We start from the raw sequence: 12,083 nt of genomic DNA on the forward strand, positions 1-12,083 counted from the left end.
TCCTCCACCCTCATGGGGAAAAGGCATCTGAAAACTGGAGGGAATGGCCCCTCGCAATGCCAGCACATGGATGGGTGTCCAGGAGTAAGTTCCCACAGCATCCCGTGCAGAGGCATCCTGGCCTCTGAGGGAGAGTGCGCGGTGATCCCTGTTCCTTGAGGGTGTCCAAGGCCTTGAGAATGGGACTTGGGGAGGACGCCATTCTCACTTTGAACGAGAAGGCAGCCAAGGTGTCCTCTAATTGTGCCAACTGTCTTTGGTGTCTTGTTAGATTGTGTCTAAGTGATTAATTAGTGGCAACAAGACGCATAAACCACGTTCTTAGTTTTGACATATCAGATAACCCCAAATGGTTTTTGTCTCCACAGTGGGAATTTGTGTCCGCCTTCCGACAGGCTCAGTGCCAACAGAACGCCTTGCCCCACGTGAATGCTGGCATGCGAGTCCTTCTCAAAGAAGGCACAGACAGCATTGAGGACCTGAGCATCGCCTATGGAGGGGTGGGGGCTGCCACCATCAGTGCACACAGATCCTGCCAGCTGCTCCTCGGGAGGTAAGCCAAGAGCCCGCACCCTGAGGGGGAAGCTTGCTGTTAAATAAAACAAGTGGAGATCTGTCTCTGGCAAGCATCAGTAAAGCCTTGGGAAGGTGAAACTCTTACATGAAAATCACTGCTTGTTCTTTCTGTCATTTTACTGAATGAATTAAACCTTATTTGAATTTGATTAATTGGATGCCACTCTTTGGATGAGGTATACAACAAAAATGACTTGGCCTGAATTCAGCCAGCAGGTGATTTTTTCCCATCTGCACTCATTCTCTTATACAGATCAAGAGCCTAGCCGTCTTGGTGCCATGGATCATGCCTATAATCCCAGCAATGTGGGAGGCCAAGGCAGGAGGATTGCTTGAGCTTGGGAGTTCAAAACTAGCCAGGGCAACAAAACGAGACCCCAACTCTACTATATATATATGTATTTTTCTTTTTAATTAGCTGGGAAGGTGGCATGCACCTGTAGTCCCAACTCCTCAGAAGGCTGAGACAAGAGCATCACTTGAGCCCTGGAGGTTGAGGCTGCAGTGAGTAGCAATCATGCCACTACGCTCCAACCTAGGTGACAGAGCAAGACTGTGTTTCAAAAAAAAAGTCTAGCAAACCCACAATGGGCAGTGTCCAAGCAGCACCTAAGGCTCCCACCATTACATGCACTCTATTTCTTCCTCAGTGAAGTCAGTCTCCAAGTCTGAGTCCTGTTCAGTTCACAATGGAATCAGCCCTAGTGGTCTGTTTTGTTGTTGTTTTTGAGAGGAAGTCTCACTCTGGCACCCAGACTAGAGTGCAGTGGTGCAGTCTCAGCTTCACTGCAACCTCCACCTCCTGGATTCAAGTGATTATCATGCTCAGCCTCCCACGTAGCTGGAATTACAGGTGTGCACCACCACACCCAGCTAATTTTTGTGTTTTTAGTAGAGATGGGGTTTCACCATATTGCCCAGTCTGATCCCAAACTACTGGGCTCAAACAATCCAGCCGCTTCGGCCTCCCGAAGTGCCGGGATTACAGGCATGAGCCATCATGCCCAGCCTGCTCTGCTTATTTAATAGTTGGTTCTAGCATGTCTGGCTCTGGAACGTGCTCATGTTCAAGTTGCAATGGAAGAGGTCCCATTCTCACCCTGCCATGACCCTTGGGCCACTCGATGCAGCCTCCCCAGGCCTTGGTTTCCCTAAGCAGCTTGATTAGGTGATTTCTGAGTTTCCAGAGGTAACTCTGGGGTCTCTAAAAGGTCACTATCCCATATCACGCCATGCTAGAAACTGCCCTCTAACCAATTCCTTCCTGCCTCCGACCCTCCCAGGCGCTGGAATGAGTTGATGCTGGATGAGGCTTGCAGTCTGCTTCTGGATGAAGTCTCGCTCCCAGGCTCAGCCCCAGGTGGCCGGTGGAATTCAAGAGGACCCTAGTCATCAGCTTCCTCTTCAAATTCTACCTAGAAGTTCTGCAGGAACTGAAGAAGCTGGTGAAGATGTTCTCTGTGCCTGTGGGTGCTCTGGTGTATTCGCTCACTGGCCGAGGCTGCTGAAACAAAGTAGCACAGCCTGCCTGGCCTGAACAATAGAAACATGTTCCCTCACAGTTCTGGAGGCTGGAAGTCCTCAACCAAGGCGTCAGCAGGCCTGGCTCCCTCTGAGGGCTGTGCAGGGGACTCTGCCCCTGCCTCTCCTCTAGCTCCTCCTGGTTTGCTGGCAATCTTGGGCACTCCTTGGTTTCTAGAAGCATTACCCTGATCTCTGTCTTCACATGAAGCTCTCCTGTGGGTACCTCTGTGTCCAAATTTCCGCTTCTCACAAGGGCATCAGTCATATGGGATTAGGGCCCATCTTAAGTACCTCATTTTAACTTGATTACCTTTGTAGTAAAGGCCCTGCCTTATTTGGATAAGGCCACATTCTGAAGAACTGGGGCTGGAGTGCTGGGAATTCAACACAGATATTTAGAACAGACACAGTTTGACCCATAGCATCTGGCTCTTATGTGTTCCTTGCACCCATAAGCTCACAGCTTTCCCATCACTTTGGCAAACTGTCTTGTGCACAGCCTGTGCCGTTACCTGTCACCTGCGCTGAGTCAGGCCTTGTCAGTTCCCAGCCAGCCCTCCTCCTGGGATCCAGCCCTGAGGGGCTACCTGAGGCTCATGATGCCAGACTCTCTGCAGTCCACAAATGTTGACTGCGTGCCCTGAACACTGAAACACGCAGTCCGTGATGTCCGTGCTGCCAGTGTGCAGTTTTTCTCTTTTAAAATCACCTTCATTGAAGTGTAATTTACACATCATAAAATGCACCTATTTAAATTCAGCACATGTTGACAAATGTTTATATCTATGTAGCTACCACCTCAAATTTTCCAATATCCCAAAAAGTATCCTATGCCCCCTTGTGTCACCATCTTGCCCCTGACCCAGGCAACCACTAATCACTTTGCTGGCACTAAAGATTCATTTTTTCTCTTCTATAATTTTATTATCAACCTAAAACATAAAATAAAATTTTATTTTTCAAAACAACCAAAACTGCCCAGGCATGGTGGCTCACACCTGTAATCCCAGCACTTTGGGAGGCCAAGGCAGGCTTGGGCACAGTAGTTAGAGACCAGTCTGGGCAACCTGAGGAAACCCCATCTTTACAAGAAATGGAAAAATTAGCTGGCCATGGTGGCCTATATCTGTAGACGCAGCTACTTGGAGGCTGAGTTGGAAGGATCTCTTGAGCCTGGGAGGTCAAGCCTGCAGTGAGCCGTGTTTGTACCACTGCACTCTAGCCTGGGCAACAGAGCAAGAGCCTGTACAACAACAACAACAAAAAAAAACAGACCAAAACCTGATGCGTATGCTAGTGTTTAAATAGCTTTCCAGATTTTTCTGATTGTAAACTTTTGGAATAGGCTAAGCGAAGCAAAACATATTATCTCTCTCTTTCTTTCTCTCTCTCCTTCTCTCTCTCCCCACCCCTCCCCTGACCATGATTACAACTCTCACCCTACCTTGTACTCCCTGTTCCCCAACCACAGCTCACCCCAATAGCCCACTGTTCTAAGGTATCTGATTTTCACAGACTCGGATGAAGACCCTCATCAATCGCACTCACCAGGATAATCCTTGCTGCTATTTAATTTCTGAATCAAGACACCTGACAAATTTCAGTGACACCCAGACCAGCCTCCCCACCGCTAACGCTCTCCCAGGAGAGTTGAGTTCCTGAGAAAAGCAATCTGGCTTTGAGTCCTTTTGTGTGCAATGGATGCCTGCTTATTCTGGGATGGCTAATCTAGCCATTTTCCTTACTTCTCCTCCTGCCTCTGCCCCTGCTCTCTGGCAGGCCTCTCCCTCCTCAGGGTGGCTTGAGGATCAGATTCCAAGCAGTCATTCAGGGTCCTCATTATCTGGAGGGAGGAGGGAAACAAGAAACATTCATAAAACATGAAGCCGGGGCAGGTAGTATGGACCGTGGTTATGCATGCTATGCTGGATACATTAGCCAAGTCAGTTTCACGTAAACCAAAGCCCAGTTTGACCGTAGCTAACCAGCTTATCTTTATTGTTTTGAACCATCTTTCAGGACAGCCGTCATCATTCTGAAGTTTCAGACCAATTCCTAAGTGCTCTCGAAAATTTCCCAGTCACAATACCCCAGGGAGTCCAAACATACCAGGTCAGTGAGTTTGATTTAACGGAAACCTGCAAACTAGAGCTGTGCCAAGCGAGCAAGCTTTTTCAGAGCTGTGGTTTCAGGTCTGACGTTCTAGTCATTGCCAGCGCAATGGCTCTTTGCTTAGTCTGCGTCAGGGAGACGCTGGAATCCTGAGGTCAGGCCCAAGCTGCTGCTAGATGAACTCAAGGCTGAACCATCCAGCTAATCTACAGTCTAATCATTATAGTCTCTTCAAAGTGATATTCTTTGAGCATTTGTTTGATATTTACTCAGAAGAGCAGCCGAACCGGAAGGTTCAGCCCCTAGCTCTGATTGCAAATGTTTAATCTCCAGTCAGCAAACAAGAGCCCTGCAAGTAACTGAACTCACCCTTCTGGCAGGACAGTTTAGACATTATGGATTCTTGCTATAGCACAACCCCTCTCCCACCCCACCTCCACACACATGCGCGCGCGCGCACACACACACACACACACACACACACACACACACACACACACACAGCTTCCCTGAGAGGAGATCCAGAATAAACACTATCTACACCTCCTTACAGCCTAGTGATGTTTTTTTGCCACTCCAAAGGGCAGCCAGGACACCTTATTCTGGATCCGGGGGGACTCCGTTACCACCCCCAAACCCTGTGCCAGAGGCCCCAGTTAAGTCCATATCTGGGCTTCTGACATGGATTGTAGCGTCCCAGCTTGGGAACTGTATCACTTTAGGCCCCATCATCGTGAAGACAGTACCGCTGGACAGATTGATCACTGGAAAGGTGAGGAGGCAGGACAGCGAGATCCCTGAGAGCACCGCCAGGGAAAAGAAGATGCCAGAAGGAGAAGCTGGAGTGCCCCTTCACCTACTTTGCCATTTATTGCCACATAACTGAAATGATAATTCACTGTTCTAGTGGTATCATTAATGTGTCACACTCATCATCTGGCCCACTCCAGTGTTTGTCACCCGAGGGTCACCATCCAATTTCTCAATCCTAGCTCAGGAGTGTTGGTGATAGGCCAGGCCACTTCTGACAAGTAAAGGCTTCTGAGGCAACTCTTGTCTTCCTCTGTAGAATGTGGATCCTCACCAGCCTCTCCAAGACCCAGTTGGATGCCCCATCATGCACCTGTCAGCTCTTAAACATGCCACTGGGGAAGCCATGTTTTGTGATGACATTCCCATGGTAGATAAAGAACTTTTCATGGCTTTGGTGACCAGTAGCAGGGCTCATGCAAAAATCACGTAAGTAAACGAAGAGCTTTCAAGAGCCTTTTAAAAGCACACTTGGGATCCCCTCAGAGGAATGTGCCCATGCTCCTGCCATGTCCTGAACCTAAAGAACCTAAAATGGAAAGAATAAAGAAAAGGTTGCCAGCTCCAGGAGAAAGGGAGAACATCTAGAAATGAGCATCCTGGAGAGAGAATAAAAATCACTGGCCGGGCTCAGTGGCTCACGCCTGTAATCCCAACACTTTGAGAGGCCAAGGCAGGCAGATCACCCGAAGTCAGGAGTTCAAGACTAGCCTGGCCAACATGGTAAAACCCTGTCTCTACTAAAAACCCAAAAATTAGCTGGGCATGGTGGCATGTACCTGCAATCCCAGCTACTTGAGAGGCTGAGGCAGAAGAATCACTTGAGCTTGGGAAGCAGAGGTTGCAGTGAGCCAAGATCGAACTACTGCACTCCAGCCTGGGTGACAAAGTGAGACTCTGTCTCAAAAAAAAAAAAAAAAATCACAGTTAAAGCCCTTTGTTTCCCTCCTAATCTCACAAAACCTCAGCTCCCTGCTACAGCCTCAGACATGATTCAAAGGCATAAACCTGATAGCTGGTATTGAGGTGGTAGTGAAATATCCACTTCATGCCCAAGAATGAATGGCCCCTGTCCCAACCTTCAAGAACGCCCCTTGCCATAGCCACACTATCCCTTCTCCACCTCCAGTCCCCCAGTAGCTAAAATGTTATCTCCTGGCCCAGTGGGAGTCTCTTGGACCCTACTCCTTGGCAGGTCTGTTCTGATTGGTCAGGAACTAAGCTGGATTTGTTGTCATATATTCCGATTTTCAACCATGCTCTATCCCTCCTTCATATTTGGGGCCCTCAAAGCTTGCTGATTTCTACTTCCTCTTTTTTTAATTTAGAGACAGAGTCTGGCTCTGTCATAAAGGTTGGAGGGCAGAGGCACCATCATAGCTCACTGCAGCCTTGAACTCCTGGGCCCAAGCCACCCTCCCACCTCAGCCTCCTGAGTAGCTGGGATTACTGGCATGTGCCACCGCCACACCTGGCTAATTTTTAAATATTTTTTTGTTGAGACAGAGTCTTGCTGTGTTGCCCAGGCTGGTCTCAAATTCCTGGCATCAAGTAATCTCTCCCTTCTTGGTCACCCAAAGTGCTAGGGTTACAGGCATCTGCCACCCTGCCCAGAGTGATGTCTACTTCTTAAATATCTCTTTGTTTAGATCAATTGATGTGTCCAAGGCCCTTGAACTACCGGAAGTGGTTGATGTGATAACAGCTGAAGATATTCCAGGCACCAATGGCGCTGAAGGTGACAAACTGCTGGCTGTAGATGAGGTATGTCCAGGACATGCTCTCCTAGATGATTCTGTGTGGACAATCACCAAGGTACCCCTCCTGCCAGCTGTCCAGCTCCCAGCTCTTCCTGCCTTCAGGAGGTGGAAGTGCCGAGCCTTCTGGCGCCTCTCTACCCTGCCTTTATTCAGCCCTACTAGTCTGGAAATAACATAGTAAAAGGAAATGTATTACAGAAAAGCTACAAGTCCTAGCTCTGCCACTGCATGCTTTTGAGTCCATATGAATTTTTAGGGACACAAGTCAGTCCACAACAGGAGCCACGTTATACAAAAACTTTGTGTACCTTTAAACTCTAAAATATCATGAAGGGAACACGTGCCAACCAAGCTGGACAGAAGACATGGTAGATTCAGGTTACGGCCAACCTCACATCTATTCTGAGCCTCACATTCACTGAGTTACATGGCCAGTGGAACTGTATGTATTTTTTAAATTATGTTTTCTTTAAACATATTTTTTAGCCAAGCGTGGTGGCTCACACCTGTAATCCCAGCACTTTGGGAGGCTGAGGAGGATGGATCACTTGAGTCCAGGATTTCGAGACCAGCCTGGCCAACATGATGAAACCCCATCTCTACTAAAAACACAAAAATTAGCCGGGAGTGGTGGCACACACCTGTAATCCCAGCTACTCAGGAGGATGAGGCAAGAGAATCATTTGAACCTGAGAGGCAGAGGCTGCAGTGAGCCAAGATGGCACCACTGCACTCCAGCCTGGGCAACAGAACAAGACTCTGTCTCAAAAAATATATATATTTTTTTCATTTTTAGCCAAGCAGATGTAGTCAAATGTGACTCCAATGTGGCTACTATTGCTAAGTGGGGACATCTAAGACACCAGCCACTGCTAAGGTTGAGCTAAGCCTATTCCCACCCAGAATTCTGTATCTGCTTCAGGTGTGTACTTTCCACAGGTAAACTGTGTGGGCCAGATCATCTGTGCTGTGGTTGCTGAGACAGATGTACAGGCAAAACGAGCAACTGAAAAGATAGAGATCACCTATGAAGATCTGGAACCTGTAATCTTCACCGTCAAGGTAAACAGGGCTGGCCAGTCTCTCCCTAAGGTTGTAGAATTAAAAGTACCTTTGTAAAAATCTTAATGAAGGATCTAATTTTTTTTTTCTTGCCACTGGTTTGCTCTGGAAAAATCAACTTTCTTTGGAAAACATTACTTGTACGAGCTGAAATTATCTTTGGTTCCAAGGAATGGAAAAAACAGAAGTTTCTCACTTTCAAAAAGTCTAGAAGTGGGCAGCCCAGGGCTTATAAGGCATTCTGTGTGTTTAGGATCCAGCCTTCTTATATCTAGTCACTCCATCATGCATTGCTTCCTGGAGAGCACATTTGGTCCACAATAGCCACGGAAACTCTAGCCATTACATCCACATTCCAGACAGCTGAGAGAATCAGGTGATGAAGAAGGGTGTGCCCCCTCCCTTTAAGGACACTTCCAGTCCTTAAAAGGAGGCATGTACATGGCACATGCCTTCCTCCATCTCTTTGTTTGGAACCTGGTCGCGTGCCACACTTAACTGTAAGGGGAGCTGGGAAATGTGGATTTTGTTCCAGGTTGCCAGATAACCACTACAGATCAGAGACTCTATGACTTGAGAAAGAGGTGAGGATGCATACTGGGAACAGTAATGTTTTGAAGGTGGAGCCCAAATGCAGTGGAACTTTCATGGTGGAATTCCACAGAAACTTCACTCTCGTTTCTGAGTCTAGATAATGATATTCAAATGGTATTTCAGGGAAGATAACGGAGTGAGGACAGACAATTCAGGTGTTGCCTGGGGTTTGCAGGTTCTGACTCAGTGAGGGACAGGTTCAGAGTCATTGACTTGAGAAAAGCTTACTTGTTTGTGTGCTTGTGACAGAAAATCAAATGTGTCCAGAGGCTTTTGTGAACCACTGGGACATTTTAAAACGTAACTAAACAGTACAAATTGCTCAATATTTAAAGTGTTTTTAAAAAAATGTTTCTTGATCTTCCTAAACCAAATCAACTTTGTTCTAAATTCCCATTTGCCAAGTTTGCAAGAAATCCAGGCGATTTTTCTTGGCTCATTCCTCTTCCTTGGGTTGAACGAGGATCCTAATAAGGGTTTTTAAAATTTCCCTTCTAACCCCACTTTCCTCAAGGGGGAAATAGCACCCAGAGGACACACCCATGAACTATTCTAGAATTCAGAATGGGTAGGGATTTAGAGTTCCCTCGGATTAGGACTGTCCAGAGTCAGCAAAAAAATTCCTCCACAAGTCATAAAATTGTCATATATAATACCAGTAGTGCTTCATCCATCTGTTCATTTATTTATATGACTTTATAGATCAGAGGCAACATAGGATCATGGTTACAAACACAGTTCCTAGAACCAAACTGCCAGATTTGAATAGTGGCTGTACCACTTACTAGCTACGTGAGCTTAAGCAAGTTATTTAACCTCTCTGTGCCATGGTTTCCTCATCTGTAAAATGGAGGCAGTAATAATACGTATCTCATTAGTTTGTGATAAAATTCAATGAGTTAATGGGTGTAAAGCACTTAGAACAGTACCTGGCACATGGTTAGCACTCACCCAGTATAGCCTATGTTATAACAAGATTATACTGTCTTGGCTGGGCACAGTGGCTCATGCCTGTAATCCCAGCACCTTGGGAGGCCGAGGCAGGCAGATTACTTGAGGTCAGGAATTCGAGATCAGCCTGGCCAACATGGTGAAACCCCGTCTCTACTAAAAATACAAAAATTAGCCAGGTGTGGTGATGCATGCCTGTAATCCCAGCTACTTGGGAGGCTAAGGCAGGAGAATTGCTTGAGCCCAGGAGGCAGAGTTGCTGTGAGCCAAGATCACGCCACTGCACTCCAGCCTGGGTGAAAGAGCAAAACTCCATCTCAAAAAAAAAAAAAAAAGATTATACTGTCTTATGACACATTTACAGTATGGCAATAAACATACTTTCACATGTACCAGGATAGCTTCTGAGATCTTAGTATAAGAGAAAATGAAAAACTTCAGCTATATTGTTCATTGTCTGCTGCTTTGAAAAAATCAAGTGTTCATCATAGATAAAATGTTTATCTATGTTTCTATGTTAATAAATGATAAATGTTTCTAAAAACTTAGCCTGGGCTTGAACACTTCCTTTATCACTTATTTACAATGTGACTTTGAGAAAGTTCTTTTAACCTCTCTAAGCCCAGTTTCCTCATCTAGGAAACGGAGATCATAACAGAATGAATGTAAGGATACATGTACATACACTGTTATTGCACAGTGCTTAGCACAAAGCAAGCTCTCTATCAATATTAGCTGCTCCCAGGAGGATCATCAGCAAGAAAGGCTATGGCATCGGAGGCCATCAGTCTAGGAAGGCAGGAGACAGGTGTCATTCAGAAGTGTGGAAAAATATCTAGGTTCTAAAGGCTAAACAAGGATCCGCTGTCAGTAGGTCATTAAAGAATCAGTCTTTATTTGTAAGTCAGTTCATGTAACTGTCAGGGAAAAAAAAACACACACACACACACATAGAACAAAGAGCTAGAATGAGATGAGATGATGCCAAATACGCAAAGAAAGGAACCAACTTCCTATTAGATTGGCGCAAAAGCAATTGCAAACTTTTATAGTAAAAACTGCAATTACTTTTGCACCAACCTAATACAACGTATACTGGGCTTTCCTGCCCCAGAGATGTGTAATAACTTGTGTCTTCCCCCTCAAGACAGCCTCAGTATTTTTCAGATTCCTGAGTGAGAGGTTCTTGTATCTGAGCTACCTAAGTAGTCTAACACAAGTGTTTTTCTTCAAGAAAGAGGTAAAAGAAAAAAAAAACAGGCAGATTCCTGAACCTCACCTATCATGCATTTGACTTATCTCATGTTCCCTGAAGAGTCACATTTACATAAGAAATTAGTATTTATAGTCCAGGATCATCATAGTGTCCCCAGCCCTCGATTCTGAACGTAGCTTCCTTCTGAAGGTTTCGCTAATCCTTCTTGCTGGTTTTCTCTGTAAATCCAGAAGACCTTTCCCCAGACTTCTCATCTCTGCAGTGAGCCTACTGCTCTAATACTCCCTTGCTTGTTTGACACCTTCCATCTGTCCCAGGAGACAGTGATTTTCCAGAGCATACTGGTTTTTAAGAAAAAACTACCAGTGGAACGAAAAGTCGGAAGGACTGGCTTTTGTGCTTTTTTTTCTGCCATTTAGGATGCCATAAAACACAATTCATTCCTGTGCCCGGAAAAAAAAACTTGAACAAGGAAATGTCGAGGAGGCCTTTGAAAAAGTCGACCAAATTCTTGAAGGTAAGCTCCCGGGGATAGTTAATAGACTCTGCCTGATTCTATTCTGAAGCAGCCATCAAAAGCGTATGATTTCCCCTCAGAAAGTCCAGCCTCTAAAGTCTTGGTGCTTTGCCAAATTTCTGTTACACCTCTTCCTTTCAAATTGTGTGTGTGTGTGTGTGTGTGTGTGTGCACATGCACGCGCGGTTTTGGGGTTGAGGGGTAGGAAGCGTTAGAATAAATAAAAGAAAATCTCTAAGATTTTGGTTTGGGCAGAGTAAGGAACAAACTTGCCACTTTTAATTTGTTATCCAGAACTGTAGTCTCTGAAACACATTGCCACAGGACAAATGCCTGGGTCCTTGTCAGGATAAATCCAGGCCAGCCAGGCAGGACACGGTGGCTCACACCTGCAATCCCAGCACTTTGGGAGGCCGAGGCAGGTGGATTATCTGAGGTCAGGAGTGTGAGACCAACTTGGCCAACATGGTGAAACCCCATCTTTACTAAAAATACAAAAATTAACCAGGCGTGATGGCAGGCGCTGTAATCCCAGCTACTTGGGAGGCTGAGGCAGGAGAATCGCTTGAGCCTGGGAGGTAGAAGTTGCAGTGGGCCGAGATCGCACCACTGCCCTCCAGCTTGGGCAACAGAGCGAGACTCCATCTCAAAAAAAAAAAAAAAAAAATCCAGGTCAGCCAGTCCACATCTTACTGGCTTTTGAATTCTCTAAGACGGTGGCTTCCCACCAGCACACACCTTAGGCGTTGTTCTGTGCTTATGCTTAACACGAGAGGTCCATGTTGGAGGACAGGAACATTTTTACATGGAAACGCAAAGAGTGCTTGTTATTCCAAAGACAGAGGACAAAGAACTGGACATTTATGTGTCCACACAGGACCCAGCTCACGTGCAGGTGAGGTCCAGGATAACGCCCACATCTCCACCTTCCTAATTCCATGATGGCAGTCGATCCTAGAGC

General features: G+C 46.1%; 1 protein-coding gene across 1 annotated transcript in view; it reads left to right on the forward strand.

Moving 5' to 3' along the window:
• LOC111546926 (aldehyde oxidase 2-like) overlaps positions 1-12,083 on the forward strand; it is a 90,220-nt gene that overhangs the window by 27,016 nt on the left and 51,121 nt on the right. Inside the window, 10 exon segments of the mRNA XM_023218450.3 lie at positions 369-553; positions 1,860-1,942; positions 1,945-2,042; positions 4,120-4,212; positions 5,282-5,451; positions 6,672-6,786; positions 7,722-7,844; positions 11,025-11,060; positions 11,062-11,122; positions 11,896-12,017. Of these exon segments, the coding sequence (XP_023074218.1) occupies positions 369-553; positions 1,860-1,942; positions 1,945-2,042; positions 4,120-4,212; positions 5,282-5,451; positions 6,672-6,786; positions 7,722-7,844; positions 11,025-11,060; positions 11,062-11,122; positions 11,896-12,017 (1,086 nt within the window).

The sequence above is a fragment of the Piliocolobus tephrosceles genome, chromosome 11 (assembly GCF_002776525.5).
Source record: "Piliocolobus tephrosceles isolate RC106 chromosome 11, ASM277652v3, whole genome shotgun sequence".
NCBI lineage: Eukaryota > Metazoa > Chordata > Mammalia > Primates > Cercopithecidae > Piliocolobus > Piliocolobus tephrosceles.